This window comes from Pogonomyrmex barbatus, unplaced genomic scaffold (genome assembly GCF_055798465.1).
Source record: "Pogonomyrmex barbatus isolate J1 unplaced genomic scaffold, ASM5579846v1 scaffold3, whole genome shotgun sequence".
NCBI lineage: Eukaryota > Metazoa > Arthropoda > Insecta > Hymenoptera > Formicidae > Pogonomyrmex > Pogonomyrmex barbatus.
Window position 1 is genome coordinate 10,751,996 of NW_028297127.1, and position 27,371 is coordinate 10,779,366.

Genomic DNA, 27,371 nt, shown 5'->3' on the forward strand with positions numbered 1-27,371 from the left:
TAATTCTAACATTTACATAGAATAGATTGTTGTTCACACATTTTTATACTTCTTAGTTTACATAGATAAATTTACATATGCAATGACTTAATTCAATCCGCGGCCTTTCTTCAGTTATATTGAAGCTTTCATTATGAAGATTGATGTAATTTAGTTGATGTAAGTGTGTTAATAACTTCCGCCATAGAGGAAAATAGCGCGATTTTCTACAATAATGAAGACCCATGACCCATAATCTAAGTTTGAACTTGATATTCGCATTATTCACTTTCTCAAGTGTCAAGTACAACATACTAAGATTTTCAAATTAATTTTTAACAAAAATTTTTCCAAATTAATTAAGAAATTATTTTAATATTTCTTAAAAAGGAGGGTACTCAAAAGGAGGATACTCAATATCTCGATTATTTCTTATTAATGAAACTTTGATTATCACGACTTTCTAATTATCAGCGTTGAATATCCGGTTCACCGATCCGCTCATCTAGGATTCGCCTCGCAAAACTTTCAATCTTTGCCTTCATGATGCCTTTCATGATTCCTTTCGAATCAGTTTTCAATGATTCAAAAAAGATTATGTCATCTCGATGATAGATTCCCATATGCGGAATGCTTCTTATCATCACAGAAAGAACATTGATTAGTCCGACGCGATAAAGTGAGTAGAATAAATTAGACAAAATGTGACGTAGTCAAGTGCCACATAAAGCGGCCTATGATGAGAGAGATAGGAAAGGATGAGACCACATGTTTCTTCACGCGACACAACGCGGTCAAGCTCGAGCTCACGCGATGCGATAATAGGATATGTATGCCTGCCTATATAGACACCAACCTGTATATCATAGCTCCATTTAATGACACGGTCCCGGCGCATTGCAAGACGAGCGTATTAGAAAGTCGATAGCCGCAACGACGGCCGTCCGGATCTATGAATGTGGCATAGTAGTGTGGCATAGTAGTGCCTGGCTATGGTGCATAACGATAACAGATAAATGATTTGCGCGGTGTTCACGACGGTACATTGAACGATTTATCACGCTTCTTCAATCAAAAGATTTTATTCACCTTTCGTCCTCGATCGGTACAGTACGTGTGAAAAGCCGTACGGTCTCAGCAGCTTACTTAAAGGTTTCGGCGGTGAAACGTTATGACTCTTTGATCACTCGGTATAATGAGCAAATTGATCTATGCGAAGATTTCGCAGGCGAATACTGTCGATTTAATCGATTAAAAAATCATTAATGGCAACACAGGCAACCGGTTCTTCTCCTCTTTCTATTTCTTTTTTTGCTTGTTAATATTTTTTCTTCTTTATCTTTTTGACTATCTCTTGAGCGAAATGATTGCATAATTTGATCAATGATCAATTAGTAATTTAATTCAGATTTGCTTAATTCATGTCGATGATTATGTGCATAGATACTACATAATTTATTGTTAATTAATATTTTATTAATATTTAATCATTAATTATACATAATCAATCTAATTGATAATTAATTATTAATAAAATGTAAAAATTTTAAATAATATAAAAAATAATCTGTAGTCAAAGAAGCGTTTATTGAAAAAAAAAAAAAGATTTTGGAAATAGAACTGCTGGTTGAAAAAAGAGATTTTGGAATAGTAAGAAGTTTTAAATTACATAAGAGCGTGCATATCTCGCGTGATTTAAAGCGTGAGTGAAAATCATGCTGCGGTCGCCGTTCATACCACGCATGGTAAAAACAAGACAAACAGAAACTTGTATTCTCTTGCGGAACCTAACGGTATAGCAGAATGAAGGATGCACCAGACACAGGATGAGGACGTTCGGAAGAGGGAAGAGGGGACGGCATAGAAAAGACATAGAAGAAGTTTTCTTCTTTTCTCTTCAAGTACTTTAAAAGCTTTAAACACTTAGTTCTAATAGATAAGATCATATTTATGAAAAATGAAAAGTATACTCGAAATAAAAGCATAATGCATTCAAACATAAAAGAATTAAATTTGCACATTTAAATATACAAAGCATCTTAATTGAAAGAAAGTTTCTCTTGCTTATCAACTTCAGAAATTTCAACGCCAGATAAGATACTGTCAGAGAGACTTTAACGCTGGATAATATTACGTTTCATGCTTCTTTCATTTTTTTTCCTCTATACTTACGAAATTATATTGAAAATTTTTTCTTTAACAAATATTTCTATAAGTTACTTATATTTTTACAATTAATTTTAAAAAATTCAGTTTCTATGATTCTTTAAAATAGCAAGCTGTTACGATGGAATGTCAGAGTAAATTACGTTGGCGATAGTAAAGCTAATCGAAGTGATGCGTAGTGCATATAACTGTGCTGTACAACCTGTCCTCTATCACTTGTGTTCCACTGACCCACTGCACTTAGGCCTCCATTATGTTGTACATGGTATTTAACATAAAGATATATGTACAACATGTTTCCTTGATATCAACAAATTATATTCGACAAATTCCGCATCATTTTTTCATAGAAAAAAGATTCATAACAATTTTATCTCAAATTTAATTTAATAAAAAATAATAGAAATTTAATGTATTTTATGCATTAAATTTCTTGCATTTTAATGTATTTTATTACCGATGTATTATATTACATTTCTAATATGTTGGTTATTTACAACTTTATAATCAATAAAAGGAATTTTTTATCTTTTAATCGATTAATTTTTGTACTAATTCAATATTGATATTACTGTTATCTAATACACGTTTAATATGCAAATGTTTACATTAATTTTCTATCTTGGAATATCTATTAACATTATCATTCATCATCAGTATCATTTTCTGATATTCAAAATAATGTTAAATATTCTTCCTATTCATAAAGCAGAAGCGGAACAAAATCTATACGGAATAATGAACATCATGCATTCTAATGTCCAATATTTAAGTGGTTTAATAACGGCGGTTAATTATAATCAACATACAATTACTACTCATCATCAGAAACTGGAATTTAATCAGTAACATTACACGATACATGAACAACGTTATTAAAATTACAAGTTACAATTACTTAAATCATGGTTCTAATAATCACTTTTTCTATTATAGATTTCGATCTATATTTGTCTAATTAATATTTGTTTGCTCTTAAGAATATGAATAACGATAGAGATATATCGCCTCTCTTTCATAGAAGTAAAAACAATAATAAAAAAATAATAATAAAATCAAGTACTATATTTAAAATATTTTTGGAAAATGTTATATTATTTATTTACCAAAAAAATTGAAGAATTATGAAAAGTATCTAGTTAAGTTTTCATAAAGAAAAACGCAAGTACAATTAAAAACTCTAAATGTAGATTTCATTAAAAGCAGCAATAATTCAAAGATATCACGTAATCTCTCAGTATCATTTTGAAATTTCTAGCAATTCCATATGATTTATAATGTCAGTTTATAATGTCATGGTTTATAGTCAGACAAAATATATAGTACAAGATATTTTAAAACTTTTCGCAACTACTAATTTCTTAGAAATTTTAAGAAAAATTAAATAAAATTTTTCAGATGCTTTTTATCTTGTTACTCATTTTAGAATTAAAGAAAAACAATTTCTTCTTTTGACGTTAAGCAAACATATTGATGACTCTTAAAAATTATATTGAAAAAAAGTTTAGAATCTGAAGTAAACACTTATAAAACTCATTATAGAAATAATTATGAAAATATCGAGAATTAAAAACGAATCAATTAAAAAATAAGAAAATAATCAACTAGAAAATAATGCGACAATCGTAAAAAACTTAGTAAGTAATGAGATTACTTACTAAGATGGAAAGATCAAGTACAGCAATTTCTTTTCATTCTCTCACATGGCTTTACAAAGATTGAACATGAAATATAACAGGAGCTATCGCGACCCTAATCGACGCGCTATAATAATACGAATTACCTCAAATCTAACAATCAGCAACTCTTTGGTTTAGTTTATCAAGATAACAAGAATATTTCGACTATCATGTAACGAGAATTGGCTGGTCGACCTTGTACGCAATTCTAATTATGCATGGTCTTTGAATGTGGTGAGAGTTGAGGTTTGATATAACGGCTCTCACTTTGATACTAGTTATTCGTGAACGATAATCGTTGATATAAGGTGATCGCTACTACTCTTTAGTAAAAACAGCACTAAGGAAAACGCCTTAGGCTAGTGATATAAGCAAAAAATAATGTAATTAAATATAATTGTATCACACACATAGACGTACACTTTTAATTGATTAATAAAACGCTAAAAATAATTTTAAGTCATATGTTTGCTTTTTAAAAATATTCCACAAAATATTCTATAATAAAATTTATTTATCATATTATTTATCATATTATAAAATAAATATTTAACATATATTAAAATGTTTTTAATATCAAGAATTAAAATTTTTTTCTATATAATAATTAACAGAGCAGACAAGAATATTATGTGTATATATTCCGATTTTATCGAGAAACTTTTAGTTAAATAAAGTTTATTTACATATTGTTAATATTCTTGAAATATTCAATATTAAAAAATAAAAAATTATAGTAACATAAATATTTCTTCTTACTTTAAATTTACTTTTGTCATTAAAGAATTCATAACTAAAATTAATGAAAATATTGTATTTTAACAATTCGTATTTTTAATTTGTTTATATATTTATATTAAAAATAATTATATAATATTTAATTTATATTTTCATTGTCAATGTATAAAGAAATAACTACATGATCAGTTTTGCTAATAAAATTAATTGAATAATTTTTTTAGAGAGAACAAAAATAAAAGTGAAAATTAACTAGCTAGCAAGAGAGAGAGAGAGAGAGAGAGAGAGAGATAAGAAATAAAAATTTATGAATAATTATCTGTTGTTATAGTGAAATCGAGTATTATTCAACAGTATATAATTTTGCTGTACTTTTTGAACATTTTATCATAAAAACTATCATAAAAACAATAAATAAAATTAAATAAAATCTAATATTCCATGTAATATTTAAAAATGTAAAATATATTCCATCACGTTTATTTATTCACGTTTTCTACTTTTGTATAGCTTTAGAAAATATCGGCAGAAATTAATAAAAAATATTTAAAAAATGATAAATAAAATTTAATTATTTTTCAATGTTTATTGATATTTTCGAAGCACCCGGTATGTACTTTCATAATTCTCACCATGAGAAGAAACTTTGTCATATATACATCGTAATCCTTCGACGATTAAGATTACTTGCATATTCGTGCAAACATTATTAGTAGAATACTTCACAGAGATCAATTAACGCTAAATTGACTACCTTTTCAGATAATAACTAATTAAGGAAAGTGTCGAGTGAACAATGGCAATTTACTACTCATGCTGTAATATTGTTCCGGTCTGGTTGCCGGCACAAGTCCAGCATAAGCATCTAACAACATATTATCGTTAGTCGCGGCAGAAAATTGCAGTTAAGACTCGCGGTTTAGAACGAATTAACCAGAATACGAATTACGTAAGAGTAAACCTTGTCGCTACATAACATTTTATATTTCAAGATTAAGTTCAAGTAATTAACACTTCAATAGGTTTAAGTAAATAGTATAATAAATAATAAAAAAGCGGAGAAAAGAAGATAAGAGAGAAACTAATTAGAATCAGTGATTTCGAATAGAAATTTCCAAACATAATAATTTTCGACTTTAAATGTAAAACTTATTAAAGCAGTTTATTATTAAACGGAGCGATATAATGCGTAAATGTGTAATTACTCACCGTGCCTGAGTTTTCCCCTTCTAGAAATTAGGAAAGATAGCGGCCTCGGCACCTTCTCAGAACAAATATTGTCACCATTGTCAGTTCTCACACCAAAAAGGGCGTTTCTACCGACCTTCATGTATTGCCTTCCCATCGCCTTCGGGGACCTCGTCCCGAACAAGGACGCGATGAACTTCATTTTTAATCGTCGATCGACTCACGTTTTAGAGGAAAACAATCTTTTCTCCGTCGATCGACAAAACAATTGATCACACTCAATGTAACGCTGACGAAACACTCGTTGATTCGGCTCGATGATATTATTTCTATTCAACCGAACGTTTCTTATAAATAATCGCTTGCACAGAAAGCGCTCGTTGTTTCAATCGCGCTTTTATTCGAATCGGTTTCTTGATAGTCTTGGGACGGTCAATTTCCAACTGATGAACGAGACCGTCGATCGTCAACCGAATAAAAGTGGAATAAAAGCGGATAATTGGATAATCCGCCCGAGATAACTAACTAATTACTGTATATTTTAATTGGCGGTTGTAAGCACGTTGATCCAAGGTGAGTGTCGTGTCTACAGGAGATCATCATCAACATTGTTATCATTATCATCATTAGCATCATCTACTGTCACTGCACCGAGCATTGTTCTCGCGGTGAGCACGCATCTGCGTCGTCATTATTGCCGGCGTTATCATCACTACTGCCTCGTGCACGTCATCGCTGTCGTGCCGATAGCGCGATTTCGACAGGTACCACCACACCACGTGTTTCCCTGCGTTCGTATTACGCACTGCACTTTCACACCTGGTCCAGGTAAGACGCAAGTTCCCCCAGCTTCACTTTCACTCGACGTGGTCTCGCCGTCGGTCCTTCATCCTTGGCTTCAGCCTGAAATGCGAAACCGAGTCAAAATTAAAAAATGGGAAGAAGAAGGCGGGAAAGAAACCGTCGATCGGATCGCGAAGAGTAGGATGGTGACGCGTCCCGCGATGTAACTTTTGTCATCGGACATTACGTAAATGTGCAAAGTGTGCATTTATGCCGAAAGAATTTTCAGCGCGACATGGGTCAATATTAAATTTGCTCGATCAAAGTTACGAGAAAATCATTCGAATTTTAACCGCGCCTTTTTCCTACGAACAGTAAATAAAAATCAAATTCCTTCGTTCGAAGGAAATATCTTTTTAAATATCTTTTTACGCGTGAAGGCATCGTTTATAATTTAAGCGTTGTATATTTTATTAAGAATATATTGTTTTAATACATATTTTACACAAATAATATCAATATTAAAAATTATAAGCAAACTGCGAGCATTGGTTTTCTTATCATAACAATAAACGAGAGGTATGGCGGTATCAAACGGAAATATTCAGTAAATATATATTATTCATCGATAAGAAAAGAAGATTTTTCCACGTAGTAATTCTACAAAAAATTGATCGATAATAACAAAGATTCTAGAATGAAACATTCCCTGTGAGAATGCACGCAAATACGAGTAAATAAGATATCACGCAGAATAGAGGAGCAGAATAATTATTCTGAGCATGACAATTTGCAAAATGTATTTAACGTATGTTTAAATGCAAATATATTTAATATTTGCATACAGATTTGAATACACTTAATTATTCTTGTGTATCTGATTTACGTCACATATTAGCAAAAACTTTTTTCTTCCGTTGCGAGTTGATATCAATAATATATTCAAAGACAAATTAATTCTGCACCACAACCACGGTTGTTATTATAGATCAGAAAATGCTAAGAAATTGAGAATATGATATTGCGAAATAAATATATACGGCAATTATTATATTCTAATATATTCTGCACTTGCTCACTTATTTTGCCGAATTTTAAAGTCTTCCATAAATAAGATATTGTTTTACATTTAACAATATATTACATTTAGTGATATATTTTAATATATATTTTAAAAATATTATTCATATAAATGAATCATAAATTTTTATTCTTTTGGCATAATTAATTTTAAATAGATAAAATTTAACATTTAACTTAACCATATAATATTTGAGATCTTATTAAAAACAATCTTTAAATGCATCGTGTACATTCAGAGCTGCACAAACATTATCGACTTTTGAGAATGCGAATAATTTATGAAGGAAGATGCTACTTTAAAATTATTTCTACGATACATAAATACCAGGTCATTAAATGATACCTATTGGAACAGTTAATTAAGCAATTATATTGCTGACGCAAGCAATTATCATAACCGTTTTATTCATTGTAACTGTTTTATTAAGAAAACACCTGTGACAGATTGCTGTAATTATAATAATGAAAAAAGATCAAGAGACAATATAGTATCTCAAGTTCATGCGCAACAAAATCACATTAAGAAACTACGTCAAAGTCGCAAAAAAAATTCAAGCTAAACAAGTACTTGCACTGTAACACTAAGGTACGCATTTCTATGCACGTAAATGTAACCTTGGAATTATTTAGAAATATAATTTATGTATCTCATAGTAGAATGTTTTCTCTTATTTTATTCTTGACATGTTACGTAACTTAATTTAATTTTAAAAAGATTAGTCAATCATTAAATTAATAATTTCAAGGGATCGTCCGCCAGAATATTTCGCCAGAATCAAATTTATTGCTCAGCATTAATAAAGATAACTCTCTGTAAATGACATAAGATTAGTAATACATAATTTGAATAGATGAATCGTTAAAAACATGTAAAATATATTCCATCACGTTTATTTATCTACTTTTGTATAGCTTTGGAAAATATCGGCAGAAATTAATAAAAAATATTTAAAAAATGATAAATAAAATTTAATTATTTTTCGATGTTTATTGATATTTAAATATTATCGAAAAACATACATATGATTTTTCATATGATTTTTCTATTACAACATTTTCTAATTTTTGTTTGTTGTTTTTTTTTGTTACTATCATTTATATTTGTCACTTTTTCTCAATCGAGAGACACAAACTAGTATAACGATTATATTAAAAGAGAAAGTTAGAATAATCTGAAAAATCTGCTATATATCGCCTTTTTCATTCTCTCACACTAAAAAGATAAATATTTATAATCAAATTATTAAAATATTTATTTATTTGATAAAATATAAAATAAACTTTTTTTATTATCTTATTTCATAATTTTGAATTTAAAGTTAATATTAGCTTTCTTCTGTTAACTCTGTAAATTGAAGACTCTAAAAGAAATAATTAAAGAATATAGATATAATCACATTAAAATTAAGATATATTCCTTAGAGGGCAAGGAAATAGCATTAGCTTCAAAATATTACCATCTAATTTCTTGTTCTGTTACTGCAGACTTGTTAGCAAATATTAAATTCTGATCTTTTCGTGGTAGGTAAATTTGATTAGATATTCTTCCTTTTGGAGGCTTTTAATTATCGATTATGAATTATTCTGACTAAAGTGTAAACGGAATAAAGAGAGAATTCTCAAAGCAACAAAGACGTCCGTTTAAAATCGCCGAAACGACAAGAATTCACACAAATTCGTTAGCGCATACATCTTAAATTTCTTCGACAAGTGATTCTTACAGTAAATACGATGACGCAGGTGTAACCGTCATCGTAAACAAATGATTAAAGAAGCTTCCAAGAACATAGACAACGATTTTTTAAAATGCATGGAGGCAGCAGATGTTGATATTAGCAAATCTCTTTAGTAGCTTGACATTAGCGAGTATGCATTTCTTTCTCGCCATTCATTATGTTTGATTGCCATTCGCTGAATAAGCCATCATGGTTAATCAGACTATGCAGATCATGACATTTTACATGAATCAAGTGAACGTACATTACACGCGTATAGAAGTCTCTAAATTGCCACTTCGTTTGGCAAACTCCATAAATTAAGGGAGAGTTACGTAGAATTCCTCCAAGGCCTCCGAAGGTGGCTAATGGTCACGCACGTCCGCTATAAATGCGAGTTGCGCCGGAGCGTTTCGGCTACGTTCGCATAAATCTGCTACTCTTTCTTTCTTTCTCTTTAAGACATGAGACATTATATACTGCGCACGCGGAAAATGATATACGCGAGCGTAAACGTAACCGGACGGACTTTCTGTCTCGTGTCTACAAGGGCGATCGAGAACGGGATTTTCGCGCCACTGTCTCTTATTGCTTAATACGATCTGCGTTACAAAAACCCGTACATTATTCAGCTGGTTTTTGCCGTTTTTGCGCTTAATACGTCAGTAAAGTGGTTCGATAGCTTTAATTATACCTCCGTGGCTTTTAATATTGGAATTTTTATTATTTGCACTACGATCGACATTGTGCGTAAGAATCCTTTCGAATAAGGATAATACCAAGGATTACGGCTGAGCGAGGACGACTTACGCTTGGAGAACTCGTTACAAAATAAATGTCGCGGGAAGAATCGCGCGTGAACAAATCCGGTCGTGCGGATTATTTTAAAAGACGGCACATTTGTTCCGTTAAACGCGTTCGAGTATGATCGCGTTTTTCATTCCTGCTTAACATACCATCACGGCTGTCACGTGTAACCGACGATTGCACGGCAAAACAATGATACTTTGCGGCGACAACGTTTGCGGTTGCAGGTAGTTGATTAAGCTTACGTTTCCTATCGCGGAACGTAATTACCGATGTATATGTGTGTGTGTGTGTGCGTGCGTGCGTGCGCGCGTGTGTGTGTGTGTGTGTGTGTATCGTTAATTGTCGATCTCATTATCGGTCATATTCAATGTTAAGCTATATCATCAATGTGACTTTCGATCAAGGAGCAAAGAACAAGGTAGTAGCTCATTAAGTGTTACATAGGAGAATGTTAATATCTATTTCTAGAAAGTGAAACGAGCGGAATTTCTAGTGTTAACGGAAGGTTCATTGAACGTGCAGGGAACGCCCATGGCATGGTAAATAATCTTAATCTTCGGTGAGAGTAATCCTTTTCTCCGGGTTAAGGTTTTAACCTTCGTTGCAGATAGATTTATCGAATTTATTGAACGAGCTGTTTACTCGGCGGCATTATGAAAACTTGATTTTCGCGCAAATATTTTTCGTACATATCGAACATATTACACAACAGTTAAACGTAATAAATTTATTGTTTAACTGTTATTATCTTCCTGCGATCATACGTCATTTTTTACCGCATAGATCTTTCGGAACCAGATTAGAAGACTTTTTCTTCCTTTTGCGTTTTTCGCTAGCAGGTGAGGTCGTTCTCCTTTCTTTTCCTTTCTCTTTGTCAGACTTACTTCCAATCTTTCTTTTATCGGTAAATAATGGTAATGACCTCAAACACGACGACAACGATCATTCCGACTGTGTGATAGCGAAAAGGAAGTCCGATAGCTGCCTTTCCACTTGTGAATGCAGGTAGGAGTAGAAACACGCGTGACGCACGCTTCCGTCTGTCTTATTGCGCGCGAATGTTAAAACTAGATCAAGCTTTCACGATCTCCCGACATTACCGAAAGAAGTGAAACCACCCGGGCTGATGTGCACAGATGCCCTGACCACCGCTCTGTTACGCTAAAACTTGCTCGGCCGAGCATGCAACGAAACAATCGATGATTCTCCGACATATCGCAAGACTTTCGCCAGGAGATCGTGGAGGAAACTCAATCTGGCATCCACAAATTATTATCGTTGCTTTATGACAAACGTCCTTGCCCGGTTTAAGAATTACATAATGCAACTCTTGTCGTTACGCGCTGCCTTCATGTATCTTCGATCCCTTGGCATTCAAGAACTCTTTTTATTGTACGAATCCTTATTATTATAATAGTATACCTTTTATAAATCGTTTATATTACTCATACATATAAATTTATGTGTGTGTGTGTCTTTCTTTATTTTATTTATTCTCGGTTATTCAAATGAAATCGTGGGTTTATGTAAAATTTAATTTTCGCATTGCTTGTCTTTAATTCTTTTTAATCTTTCATTAATTAGTAATAGATTATTGACAAATATAAAATACTTTTTTAATATGCCACGCTGCCTTTTTTGCGCATTAATTGTTTAATACACTAATATTTGTTTTAAGTATATCTGTATTTATTTTATATGTGTATATTAATAGTTGTAAACAAAATAATGTTTGCGTATTATCGGAACTTTTTATTGAATATGGGAAACATTTATTTAAGTCGCATTTTCTTTCAATGCTAATAAGATTTACTTGTATCATTTACTCTGTTATTACTTGTTAAAAAAATTTTTTGCATAATAAATTACTTGTTTATCGATAAATGTGTAATTTTTTGCATAATAAATTACTTGTTTGTCGATAAATGTGTTAATATAGCTTTATTAGTAAAGCAAAAACAATCTGTTCATTAAACCATTAATCTGTTATACTTTGATTTTTCTACCTTTATACATATAGTAAAAAAATATCTTTTGCTAGCAAATTATAATTAAAAAAATTCTCAAAAAAACTATTTTGCAATAAATAAAAATATTATAAAATTCTATAAAGTTAAATAAATTTCCAGTTTTTAATTTATATTAGTGATTATTCTTATCTTTTAAACAATAATAGATCTTTTGTCTCTGCGATTTTCAATTGTAATCAGAATATTTCTTAATAATAATCATATGTAATTATGATTTGGCTTGTTTTAATTAGATCATTATTTTATGAAGAATATTACTGTGCATTTAATTGCAGTCGATAATCAGGCACTTTAGAAGAGCGCAAAAAATCTTTTGGCTTATGAGCTATAAACGCACCAATTAAATATGAAAATCATACACTAGATAATTAAAGGTTTAAAGAGAAATATCGAGAGAGATGCTATTTAAAAAATTTCCAATCAGTTAGTGCATAATGTGCACATTTTTTTTTTAGAAGTTTGATAAATATAAACAGATTAGATAAAGTGGCATTTTCCTATTAGAAAATATTAAATACGTTAATATTTATCTTTTAATTACATTTTTATTTATTAAACATTAATATTTATTAAACATATCTACGTATCTTCGCTTTATACATATATTAATAATTTTTGTAAACACAATAATGTTTGCGTATTATCTAAAATTTTATTGAGTACGTGAAACTTTTATTTAAGCCTCATTTTCTTCCATGCTGATAAGATTTACTTATATCTTTTACTCTTTACGACATATTTAGCGCTAATTGCGTGTTAAGAACACCAAAGTAAGTATTGATGTCTATTGACGTTACTTCGAAGAAGTAAAAAGAATACAATAGAAAATCTTATTTGCCCGGGAAATATATTTTCTTTCATTCAAATCAATTTTTAAATTCAATCAATCAATTTTTATTAACAAAAGCTCTTTATATATTAGTATACCTATTTCGCGCAATCTTTAAATTCTTTCTATTAAAATACTGTTAAATCCGATAATCGGCTTTGTTCTTTCCATCTAGGCGTAATAAAAATTAATGTGGATAGGAATGGAATCGTTGCGAAAAATTGGGCAAAAATTATTCGGTAATCGCGTCCAACACGTGTGCGCACAAGCTTCGCCTTTTGCCGACGTTAAACTGCTTTCACAGGATTGCTTCAAATTTCGAAATGATCCGTACCGACCGTATTATCTTGAGCAATATTCCTGAAAAGCAATACTTCTGGCTAAGGAAGAACTTTCCATTTTCTTTTTACGGTGCGAAAAACATCGTGCAACTTTAATAATTAAAATTCCATAATCTCTGCTGAAATTTTATGCACTGAATTGTGAACGCATGATAGTAGAGAGTGCATGATAGCTATGGTATTTCCTTATCGAATTTTGATAATTTTAATTATGATAATCAATGAATTATTAAATTGTGGGGAGAACATTAACAAAGCATTTGCTGTCAAATAACTTCCCAAGATTCGCGCCAGATTCCTGAAGTTATACTCGCTCGCTCGCCACGCAGATAATGACATAGCGAAACAACGCGTATGAACAATGCAAGGTAAAGAGGAAAATAATGATTGCCCGTTCCGCATTGTCGAACAGTGCGACGAAGAGTACCTTAAACCGTTTTGCGTTACCGCAAAATAAGCGGTACAGGATGCAACAGGTTTGGTGTTTCGAAACGTCTGATAAAATTTTCAAATTTGAAAATAATTTGGACGTCCAAATGATTAGTTACGCAATTGTTGGAACACTACCTTTATTAATTCGTACTCTCTTGCGGTTCTAACTGAATATGTACAATTTATCATTGTATGACTTTGAACTTTTGATATCAAATTTTCACGCAGTCATTGTACCATGTTCTTTAATATTTTTAAAAGAGACACATTAGCCATAAAGATGAGATAAACATTTTATCTACATTCATAATTTTAACAATATCTCCCTGATAATTAAGTGTTTTCGACAGTCTCTAAACTGCAAGTAAAAGAACGTTCTGACAAAGCGAAAAACAGAGATATGACAAGAGTATTTCTAACATATTATAATATGACAAGAAACAAAAATTATTGGAAACATAGCTTAACAAAATGTAATCTTGCATGAATAATATATAAATAAAAAAAGTTATTGTACGACAAACATTAATTAGTAAATGTATTAATTATCTACGTTAGTATATATGCGCAATTGATGATTCAGATGCACACTTTGTCAAATTCCATAAGAAAAGAAATATATATATATATATATATATACAAGAATTAAAAGAAATATATACAAAAATTGATTATTGCAAAAAATATCCCAATATTACTTGATTTCTAAATTTTTACACAATACACTACAAAGATTAATTTGCAAATTTATAAATTATATCTATAAAACTCACCCGTTAAATTCTTAAAAAAATCAATTCTGCAAGTCTCAAGAGATCATGTGTTTTTAAAATCGGACAATTTCTAAAAGTTTCATCTTCTTCTGTGTAAATGATGTAGTGTGTCTCGATATATATTGAACATTGATTCTAATAATGTGAAAACTGTTGACGAAGTTTCTATTCTCCAAGGACTCGTTTCCGCGATGCTTCTAAGTGGTACACGAGAAATCGGTCAGTGCTAAGCTTTATGGCAGGAGCTGTTAATGTTAAGTAACACGATTACTTTTAATATCATGTTAATAATCAATCTACGGACGATAAATCATATTTTCACAAGAAAGATTTCTCGATACATTATGCTTAATTGTTATGGCTAATTTATCTGCTCTGTATTTAAGTATGTCAAGTTTTATATATATATATATATATATATATATATATATATATATATATATGCATAATATCTAGGTCATATAATTTTAATGCGTTACATAAAATCATACATATTTTATTATTACATACACACACACACACACACACACACACACACACACACACACACACACACACACACACACACACACACACATATTGGTTATATTATAATCTCAGGATTAGTTTGTCTTGTTTAAAAAAAGCAATAGATATATAATAATTATATATTTTTATATTAGTAATCAATGTTCAATTATGCATGATTAGCATATAATAATTTCATTTAGATAAAGCATTATTTTTGTCATGAACAAATCCTTTTCTTTTTCTTTATAGAGAAAGGGAAAAAAGAGACAGAAGAAAAGAGAAAGGGAAATAAAGAGAGAAATAGAGAGAAATAGTAGTTCAAAGGTTAAGATTTTTATATAATGTTAGATTTCTTTGATTCGCTAGATTTTTTTATTTATACATATTTTTATTTTTTATTAAATTAAACTTCTTTTAATTTTAATTTTTGTATAAAATCTGCAAAATTAAATTTTATCATCTTAATCGACTTAAGAATAAATATTTAAAGCATTATTGAAATTTTGAGATCAAATTGTGATGTTGAGATTTACTAAAGATACACATCAATATAAGTCGATACAATCGTAGATACATGTATAATCGAGCATAATAACGAGATTTACACGGATAAATGATATTAATGATTTGGAAAAGAGATAATTCTGAAATAAATTTTTTTTAAGGCGATACATTCTATAAATAAATCCATTATGTGATTATATTATTTGCTTACTGTAATTTGAAAATACCATTTAATAAAATTGTTGTAAAAATAAAGATTTTTAATTTTTATCTATTTTTTTAGCTTTTTCAATAATTGGAAAAATTTTTAGTTTTATTTTTTCAATCCTTTTACTACCGTATTAAAGATTAGAATGTCTGATTCAATGAATTAAACTTCTTTTTTTGTTACATTTGCAGATTATTTCGATTTTATTATATATTTTTTAATGCGTACAATACGATATTACATGACCGTGTTCTTGGGCCACATTCTTCGTCGCTTTCGGATGACAAATTATTCATATTTACTTACATAATACATGCCCAATCGTCGTCCTCGTCGTTTTCGCCGTTGACGTCTTCGTCGTTGTTGGATGTTCCTCGAGTGCACGCACAACCGGGTTCATTAACTGACCAGTAAAATCCGTCTTTATGTAACTCACAAGTTCTCTGAGAAAGAGAGTTGGAAGAACAGCGAAAGAAATACCGGACAGATTTCTCTATCCGGTTCTCTATCAGATTTAAATTATATGTCTTGATCCCGGTCAAGATATCTTCGATACCCTCGTTTTTTCCTCAAAATTAACAATCAATTATGAATGAAGTCATCGAATGTCAAAATAAACACAGAATGTCATTCCATTCGCTGTCTGTCCCGACACGCCGACCTTACTAGGTCGGAGAATATCGAGGCGGTCAATAGATCAAAGAAGGCATTTGTCGATTTATCTAAAGACAATTTGAAAATGATCGAGAATTTGTAACGATCATGATAGTTTTTTAAAGTTCACTTTTCGTAGACGCATCACAAAAGAACGTAACTTTTATTTTTTTTCTCTCTCTCTCTTTGACAAAAATGAAACGACTTGCAGTAACCAGTATCAATCACAGTCGCGATTGCACTCGATGCGAAGATCACTCGTTGCGTCTTCGCGAATAAATCCTGTCGGGCGGTCGCAAGTCCCCTTTTTAATTCGCGGATCGTCGATATAGAAAAGAGAGAGAAAAGAAGAGAAAGAGAGAGAGAGAGAGAGAGAGAGAGAGAGAAAGAGAGAGAGAGAGAGAGGGACACAATAATGGATTATGCGGATTCTGAACGAGGGACAGAAGAAGGAGATAAAGATAAGAAGTAGATTAAGGAAGGAGAAGAAGGCAGGAGATTGATAATAAAGACAAGGCAGCTCGACGTGACGTTTGGTTGTACGCGCGCGGTCCACGATCTGTCGAATAGCGAGCGAGGAGATAGTGCGATGTCGTATTACCGCTAGTAGAGACCACCAGGTGCCCACCGAGTACCCATCGAATGTCGGTGGTAGGGAAAACGCCGCGCCGGGACTCGGATAGCGAACGTATGTGAAACGCCACCGGCTTAGTCGATTTCGCGAAGAAACATCGGTGGACGATTGCATTTAACGTGTTTTGCATACTCGTACCGGAATGTCTTTGAAAACTTCATGACAGTTTCTCACATACTGACATTATGACAATTTTTCACGTAGATAGAAACTTCAGAAACTTAAAATACGCTGTACTTAATAACTTTGAAATGTTAATCAAATTTCTAAAGTTATATAATATATAGTTCACCGCTACACATGTATTAATAAACATTAATTCTAATTAGAAAGTAACTGTCTTGTTATATATATAATAATAAAAGTATCATTCCTTAATGGATTAGCTTAACGAACAAACATGGCTAAAAAGTATAATATTAAAGCGCACATCAAATTTCAAAAATTCCAAATATCCACTATAGTATTTGAATTTTATCGATAAAAATGATTTATAATAAGTCTAATTGACTACGAGTCATTTGGAGGCACTTTTATCAATAAAAGTAGATTCAGAATTTTGGATCTTTTTATTTTAATTCTAACTATTTCATATACATTTTTATACATCATTGATCAGAAATAATTTGAATTTGAAGATAATTCCATTCGAATAATAATAAAGATAATATCAATCCTTCCATAACCATTTTTATAAGACTAAATTATTGAACGCTTTCGCAACAAATTAGAATTGACTTACTACTTATACATATTATTGTAAATTAAAATACAAAATAGAGGAAATCTAATATTTTTTAACAATGTGATATATTTTTTATTTAATAAACCTGTGTCTACAAGAGTTGCATTATAAAATTATTTCTGAATGCTACGTGCAAAGTTAAGTCTATGCTGCTAAAAGCATAGCGCATTTTGCGCTGCTAATTTTCCTCGCAGGTCACGCTTGCTGCTGTTATGCGTATACTCTGATTGATCTGTTGCAGTTGCAGTTTTTTTGCCGTTTCATCTCTGCGATGATAGATCTCATGTTATTTCCTCCTCGTATGAGTATTCTCGGCGCATGCAATATATTTATAGCATAAACAAAGTAGTAGTTATTATCTTTATTTCAACTTTTTGCCACGCTCTACCTTCATGTTGAAATCAATTAATCAATTCCTCGTCGCAATACTTGTGACTGCGATCCGTGCAGAATGATGTTGCAAGCAACGCAAGAAAACCGGAAATAGAACACGCTTCGTATATTCACCGCGAGAGTCTCGTGATTATAGTTTTCAAGGCGACTGAGACGATCGTCGTGCGAGTCTAGGATTAAGGGCAGCGAAACCGCAGAAATGCAATTGAAGGTAGACGAGTTATCCAGGAAAAATCCAGGATGTCATTTGTAATCACATCAAATGTTACGTTGGGATATTAAAAATTACCTATGTGTCGCGCTCAATGTTAAAACGAATAGAACGTACGAGTATAATATCGAAGACAAGTGTCTTGTACACGTAAAATATGAAGTTGCAGCGTCTTAGAAATCATCTCGGAATACACTATGAGAAAAGGTCGTAAGTGCATTTCCCCGTGAAACGTGTTATTTACAATGAGAGGCGATGATGAAATAACAGTTTTGTAAAACATATTGTTTGTTTCGAAGAAATACTAAAGATAAATACTAAAAAATAAAATTACTTATCTCACAATATAAGATTCGATGATTATTCAAATGCTCAAAGTGCATTTATGATCGATAATCCTTACGTACATTCGATAACTCTTTATTAAAAAAAACTTTCATCAATTAATAAAAGAATTTATAGATCTATAGTTGCTGAAAATTAAAAAAAGTTTATTAAATCATTCGCGTGTGATGAGAAGACGTTATTGCTACAGAAAGACAATGCTCGTTATGATAATGAATTACATCCCGTCAAACCACTTTAATGATAAATTAGCAATTCAAAATCTCTTAAAGAACTACTTGAACGACTTCAAGAAACACATCTTTTTCCTCAATATAAAAGTTGATATCCTCAATACAAAAGTTCAAAATTTATTATAAATAAATGACGCTGTACATGGAATAGTTCATAAATCTATTTTATGCAAACATTAAATGGCAAAGATACATCAACCATTTTATCATAAAGCAATATATTTTGCTCTACAAATAAGACAATATGACAATAAGACAATATGATCTATGCTAACAAAAAAGTTGAAAATAAAATTTTTTATCCGTATTTCATCAGGTAATAATATTTCATTAGAAACATAATTATATTGATGATGTGTTTAATGTGTGTCATTTTTGATGTGTTATAATCTATGATGAATTTATCTAAATTATCTAAATTATTATATTCTAAGTCTTATTATTTAAATTATTCAATTTTATATCGCGTCAAGCCTCTCTAAAAAAGATGTCTTAAATATGCTTATCGATACTGAATTAATTATAATTATAAAATTAGTTTAGCAACAAGCAACAATAAAGTGTATTTATTAAAATTGTATTTGTTTAATAAAATTTTATTTAATAATACTTGCACTATTATAAATTAAAAATTTAATAAACTTATATACATAAATAAAAAATAAAAAATTATTTAATATCATTGTTAAAACATTACCTTATTATTAGTATTATACTTATAATATTATATAGTATTATATTTAATTGTTATTCATACATTTAGATACACATATTTGGTATTATAGATAGCATGATTTATAAAAATAAATGAAAATATTTGAAATAGTAATTTTATTGTTAATGTTTATTTCATTATATGCATTTTAGCATATTTATTTCTCAATTTAAATAAAATATAAGACGTATCCTTGCAAGAATTCGATTCATTGATAAATATCTCTATATGAAATATTCAGATTATTAAAAAATCTGTAATTGTGTCTAAAAAAGATGTATTGTTAGTATATTAAATAAATTTGGCAAATATTTCAGAATTTTAATGGTTAAAAAAAAAAAATTGCCAATAATATTGCAATAATCATAAAACCGTAAAACATAAAATCACCAATGAAATATTGTGTAAAAAACGATATAAAATTTCGTATGTTAAATTTCGCATATTTGAAAAAAATTAGTAAAAAAAAGTATCGATTATTATCAGCCATTATTTTAATTTTTTTTTTTGCAAAACGAACATTTAAATATTAGCATTTCTAAAAGAGTTGGACGTTTATATAAAATATTTATGCAAATAATATGTCTATAATATATTTATATATCTATACTATATGTAAATAATGAGTAATCTATGGATCATTAAAAATTCGCATTTTGTTTCATATGTTTTCAATCATTTACATATAAAGACAATTTTTAGGATGTTACATTCGCAATGATACTAAAGTTATTTTTTCCATATGTATGTTCCTCTAATAAATAATCAAGTATAAATAATAAATAAAACTTTTGCAGCAATATGTATGTGATATATTATTGCATTATATACATGCATATATATATATATATATATATATATATATATTTATAAATTGTTTATACAATACTATAATATATTAAATTTATAAGTTTACCGTACATATATGTGTAAACTTATAAATTTAATGTTATAATATTAACTTTATAATTTAATATTATAAGTTGATTAATATTATAAGTTGATTCTTCAGATATATTTTGTATGAATTTTAAAAAAACTTATAGTTGATAATAATCAATATAGTCAATACTTTTCTATTATTCGAGTTTTCGTAGCACCGACGATTCCGACCATCAGATACAATACGCAAATTTAAAAGACATCTTAAAGATATATTTTTCAAGAAGCTTCAAGAATCTTTAATAAAACATATTTTTGAGGTATTTCATGGTTTTTAAAAAGATATCTTAAAGTTATTTTTTATGACATTCTTTGGAGCTTGTACAACTATTTACATTATCGACTGTAATATTTATCGAAAAGCAAAACTTACCGATTGAAATACATAATTTAAGAGAAGTTATGAGAATGTCATACCCGCATTTTAGTTAGTATCCGTCTATATATAGCATGTTATCCATCGAAAGTTTCCGTAGACATGGCTACGTAGTTCAATATACGCGTTTTATGCACATAGAGGCGCTGGTAGACGGATTCTAGCTTAAAATCTAAAATGCGGATATAATAGTTCGAAAGTTTCTCATTGATTTATTGGATAATTCTAGTCTCTGCCTCGTATTTTTCTCTTGTGTTGTGTTACACATTGTGAACACATTTTCATATCATTATAAATTTTTATTTTGTCATAAAATAATTTAATTTATGGGATCTGAAAGATGCCACTAATCGAAAAATGAGAAGCCCCAAAAACGTCATAAATCGAGTCATAAGTGTCGGTCCACAATAAGTATTTAATTTTTAAAGAAGTAAGAAATTAACCAATTATAATCGAATATGAAAAGAATAATCAACTATGATTGGTCAATTTCTTACGATTTAAAGATTAAATATTATAGACCGACACTAAGCATTTTAAGGATAAAGCAGGATTCAGAATTGATCACATCGTTAATTGGTCAATTAAATATAAAATTTTTTCATTGGTGGTTCACTAGAAAATTCCTAAATCAGCCAATGTGAGTGGACGTAATCAATCTCAATATATCAAACTGAATGTATGCAAATTAATATCGAAAATAGCACCATATAGGTTTTAGATTGAAAAATAAAATTTAAATAAAGTTATCCTTTACTAATAAAATTCCTCCATTTTAATCAATATAGTTTAATTTTGATCTCGGTTGAATTCATTTTCTATCTTTATATAATTCTATAAATTAAAAGAAGATAAAGGATAAATTGAACAGAGATCTATATTGATGGAAATAACAATAAAGCAGCCTAATTTATTAACCATTTATTTTAAAAACACCTTTACGCGTAACTGAATTCCAATTGAATATGTCCACTGTTTGACCATGTTGGACACAGCCACTTATAGCAACCGATGTTTAGGAATTTTCCAGTGGACCACTAATCAGAAAATTTTATATTTAATTGTTCAATCAGCAATTAGTATATTATCAATCCTTTTCCTAAATTTTATTTTATGTAAGCTACACAATCGACCAATCTTATTTCGAAACACAATTCACTACTTTTCTGCTGAACATTGCTAGTTTCTTTTTTCTTACTCAAAATTAACCAATCACAAATTCAAGGAACGTTATGACATTTTTCACATTAGATGATCAATCGATTTTCTGTATCTACGTATTATGTAAATCCATCTTTATGTACAGCTTGCAGTAACCAGACTAGTGTAGTATCGGTTACTATACTTACTGCACGTATGCTGAATAGTGTGCCTTTCTCGTCTTCAGAAAGTCGTTTGTATTCATATTCAGGTTCGCGTGTCAGATTTTTTGCAAGCAATATTAATAGTAAGCAGCTGGTAGGTGTAGTTACAGTATGTCTATTGTCGATAGAATCTGTTATTACCAACGTAATTTAGAAACCTGCGGTGATAACGAGGATCGGGTATGTACATGATATTTGAGTTCAATAATCCACTTAAATAGTATGCAACTGTATCCTACATAAACTCGATTATTCATAATCATGGATCAACTAAATAGTATTTGTTAAAATCACTCTTGTAAAAATCATTTTCTCTATCACACATATTGCCACGTTTTTCTTTTTTAAGGTCTTTTTGCAAATAATATCTTTTTTGATAAAATCTTTCTTTATTATTAATAACGTGACGATAAAATACAAATTAAATAATACGATAATATAAATATATATTTAAGATACATGTTCCTAAATTATAAAATATCTCGTTTCTTTTAGTTTTAGAATAATTATAATAACAAAAATAATTGCTATTACGAGCCATTTAAATCACAGAAATATTTTCAAATGATAATTGCCCATAATTATATTAAATATAAGTATATTTTAATTTCTTTATATATTTTTTTATTATTTTATATAATTAGATTCTTTTAAATTTTTTAAAGAAAAATTTAATTACTGGCTTGGACATGGGAATATTCTGCCATGTTTTATTTATAATTTGTGACAAGAATATAAATTTTTTTCCACAGATATTACATTGCATTTCAAAATTGTACAAGCTACCTGTAACAGTGCAGCATCTTCAAGAGACGGGAGTAGGAAGGACAGTGAATAGTTTCAGAAAATATTGTGACCCTGTAGGTAATGCTGCTAAATCTCTAGTTTGCAAATGGAAGAATATGGTGGCAGATGATAGAGATTCTAGTGATAAAGAAGATGAGGATGAAGCTCGTGAAATAGACAGTCCAGATAGTCCTGAAAATCAAGCTGATAAAGGCTCAAGATCAGGTGATATAGAAGAAAGTGATTCCTTATCAGATCAATTATCAGAATCAAAATATACGCATAGACATAAAGAAAGCAAGAATAAATTATCTACGCATAGTGTAGTACATTTGTCTAAGTTAAAATCAGAAGAAAAACAAGAAATGCATGAAAAAAGTAAACCTTCTTCCAAACATCATTCACACGGTGAAAAAAAATCCAAAGAATCAAAAAGCGGTAAAACTAGTTTAAATAAAGAAACTCATAGTTTAACAAAGCATAATCATAGCAAAAATGATGATTCAAAAAAGATTAGCGATAGCAAAACTAGCCAGGTTAATGAGGATAGCAAGAAGAGAAAAGTAAATGACTCCAGTTCCTTAATGAAGGAAAGCAAAAAGAGGAAACTATCAGATAACAAAAGTGATGATGAAAAATCTCAATTATCTATTTCGGAACATAATCGTTCCCATCTGAAATCTGGAACTCAAATAGAGGTGAAAAATAAAGTAGAAAATAAACAGCTTTTAGCAATTAATGATAAACAGAATATTAAATATAACATGTATTTGCAGGAAAAATCTAAAAGCAGTTCTAGTAAACTTAAATCCCATGAATCAAGCAAAACAAAGGACAGCAATGAGAAACAAAAACATAAAGAACATACTAGTCATAAAAAACATAATACAAAAAGAGATTCTAGCCATCATTCTAGCAAGGATATTTCGAAAGTCAGTTCCTCTAGTAGTAAGGATTATGTTAAGAACAAAGACAAAGATAAGAAAAAGGAATACAAGGAAGATAAGAATAAACATGAGAAGACAAAAGAGACAAAGATTAAATTAATCCAAGAAATAAATGGTGATGAAGGAATAGATTGTAATTCTGGTGTGTTGAAAAAATAATTTAATATCATATTATTCTAACGTTATTCTGTGTTATGTAATAATTTTATTATGTCAGAAAAGTAAATTTATGGGTTTGTATCCTATATATATGACAGCTTTTATGAGAACACTATATATATATATATATATATATATACACACACACACACACACACACACAATTTTAAAAAATTTTAATAAATTTTTAAAGTTTAAAAACAGTAAATAATTTATTTGAAATTATTATTTCTGTTTAATTATATTTATTTCATACTTTAATTATAATGTAAACTATTCAATACATTCAAATTGTGTTATTACCTTTATTATATTTTTTAAAGTTTAAAATAAATTTAGCAATTTATTTTATTAAATCCGAGTATTATTAATTTGTAGTTTTTTGATAGAAATGTGTAAAATTGTATATCATATTATTTAAAATATTGTCAGAAGATTGCGTACATCATTTATTTTTGTGCGCTTGAAACTTTTTTACACAGCAAACAAATATTATTTTTTACAAATATTATTTTTTTAAGTATATAACAAATAAATGACAATATATAACTGAATAAGCGCGTATTTTTATCTTGAACGGAGACGCAATAATTTTCATGAATTAATAATTATCAAATTATTAAAGATAAAATTTTTAAGTGAAGAGAAATAATTTAATACGAATTTTATAAAAATTTTTTTATCTTTAGCTTAAAAATTTCTCTTATCGAATTCAAGTTCAGATATTAAATACTATATTTCTAGATAAACATTATTTTATAGTTATATTGACTAATATTAAGCTATTACATATGCAGGATATTTGAAGAAATCATAAAACACAATTAAGCTTTGAATAATTTAAAAAAATATTTTTGAAAAACTGAAATAATTAGCTTATCAGACATAACTCGGTAGTATCATATTTTTTTATTTATTTTAGGTGCAAGTTTTGCAGAAGCACTTGGTATGTGCTCCATACCTCAGCCAAAAAAACGTCAAAATAATTTATCTAATGCAAATCCTAATAGATTAATTAAAACAGAAAGGATGTCACCACCCGCTAACAATAAAAAGATGCCACCTGTGAAAACTGAGCCGGAATGTGGCAATAATTCAAACGTAATTTTTATTAGTTCATTATTTAAATCTAATGTAAAAAAATTATTTCTAAATTAAAAATTTGATTACAGCCACCATCCCTTTTAGCACCCAACTTAAAGTTGGAACCGCTAAATGTGGATCTAGCGTCTACATTACCTGAAATCAGTCCCAATTATAAACCACTGCCATATATTAATCCTATACATCGTAAAGAAGAATCAAAGCCTGTTGATGACATCATTTATGTCAAGAATCAAAGGTAGGCATGCATTTTTTACAACACAGATGCTGAAATATTTTATTTTTAATATATTAGAAATTATATTTAATAATATTAATTATATATATGTATACATATTATTTATTCTTGTCCCAGAACAAAAGTATATTCTGGTAATAAAGTTGGTTATACAAGTGTGCCGTCATTGTATGAAATGTGCATCAGAGTGTTGATAGAAAATATTGATGGTGAGCATTTTTACTTATTGCATTGAAGAAACTAAGCACATCTTCATAGTTTATATTTTAATGATATTAAATGTTTTTGTTATTAGCACTCGAATTTACTGGTGGCGTACCGTATGATATATTAAAGCCAATCCTCGAACGTGCAACAGCTGATCAATTATTTATGTTAGAGCATCATAATCCATACCTCATAGAAGATACAGACATATTATGGCAATATCATTGTAATCGAGAATTTAGAAATAATGAGAGACAAGAAATGGAGTCGTGGCGTGAAATGTACATGGTAAGTCAATTAAAAATTATAAAAGAATAATAAAAAAGTAGACATATTGATATATATTAAACACATACAACTTATCTTATTAATATTATTAATGTTATGTAGCGTTGTTTGGACGAAAGAGAAGCGAAACTGAAAACACTTACTGCTAATATCAAACAATCTATAGATAAATCCGTCCCAGTAAGATCGACTAAACTTGCATATGTAGATAATGTTGTGAAACCACCACGGAATGTATTAAAAAAACAGGCAAAGTATGGGACAGCTAATGCCACTCCTGCTACCGTCTCCAGTGTAAAGAAAAAGTTAGCTGGTGGAGGTGCAACTAATAATGCAACAAATATTGCTGTACCACCACCGCCAATGTCTCGATTTAAAGCATCAAGTATGTATTTATTTTTAAGATTGAATTCGACTATAATTTGGTATTATTTAAATTATGTTTGACATGTTATATTTATTTTAACGAATAATTTTGTGTTTTTATTAGCATCAAGTAGTATGAAAAAGACGAAAGCACCACTCATGGCAAAGGCATTGCAGTTAATAAAAGGTCGTTACAAACGGTAGTGATGGCAGTAATATTTCACGAATATTACAAATCCTTGATCATTTAACCCTACGATTTGTTTATTTATCGCTATAGCTTATCAATTATTTTATTACGAAATAGATTCCGCACATTTTTTACGTAACATTCTCTTTAAATATTCGTGTTCGAAGAATCATGATTGAGGACTATATTCGCGTATAATAATTCAAATAAATAACAACAAAACTAATTGCAATTGAATACAAAGGAACTTATTGTTTATTCATTCCAGTAAAATGTAATACTTTCCAAAACGTAAATAAGTCTAATAATCATGATGATTTACAAATTTACATATAAGAAATCATATAAAAAATACACATATGAAACATATAAGAAATTTATATCAGCTGTACAGAAGCTGACAATAAATTTTTCCTTTTTCGAGGAATTTCTAGATCTTGAAATCTATTTAATTAAAAACTATAGACATATAGATTAAATAAACTTTTAGGTTATTCTATTTTTAAATCATATTTATGGGCTTGTACATGTTTTTAGATTTTCAATTTTTAGATTTTTTTTAATTTAGGAATGTTTTTGAAATTAAATTTTGAATTTACTTTAATAAAGCATTATGATTGTATACTGAATCACGCGATAGCGTATTTTAAATGTTGCTGTGATTTTTCGATTTCATTAGTTACATTTTTACTGCATAAATTCTGTA

At 29.4% G+C, this 27,371-nt stretch overlaps 2 protein-coding genes across 3 annotated transcripts in view; one reads left to right on the top strand and one right to left on the bottom strand.

Moving 5' to 3' along the window:
* dsb (scavenger receptor class B member debris buster) overlaps nt 1–16,989 on the bottom strand; it is a 37,418-nt gene extending 20,429 nt beyond the window's left edge. The window contains exons 1-2 of the mRNA XM_011642457.3: nt 16,075–16,989; nt 5,772–6,653 (exon numbers count right to left, since the gene is read on the bottom strand). Coding sequence (XP_011640759.2) covers nt 5,772–5,952 — 181 coding nt within the window. The 5' untranslated portion in view covers nt 5,953–6,653; nt 16,075–16,989. The remainder of the gene's footprint in view (nt 1–5,771; nt 6,654–16,074) is intronic.
* A 5,322-nt stretch (nt 16,990–22,311) lies between these two features.
* EloA (transcription elongation factor elongin A) lies at nt 22,312–27,092 on the top strand. 2 transcript variants are annotated; one of them, XM_089078869.1, is made up of 9 exons: nt 22,312–22,560; nt 23,133–23,864; nt 23,943–24,255; nt 25,195–25,373; nt 25,445–25,614; nt 25,732–25,823; nt 25,910–26,109; nt 26,212–26,494; nt 26,600–27,092. In XM_089078869.1, the coding sequence occupies exons 1-9, from the start codon at nt 22,492–22,494 to the stop codon at nt 26,677–26,679; spliced, it is 2,118 nt and encodes a 705-aa protein (XP_088934995.1). In that variant the 5' UTR covers nt 22,312–22,491; the 3' UTR covers nt 26,680–27,092. The 2 variants fall into 2 exon arrangements, with proteins under 2 accessions (XP_088934995.1, XP_025074647.2); XM_025218862.2 differs by having other exon boundaries at nt 23,133–24,255.
* Nucleotides 27,093–27,371: the final 279 nt, after the last annotated feature.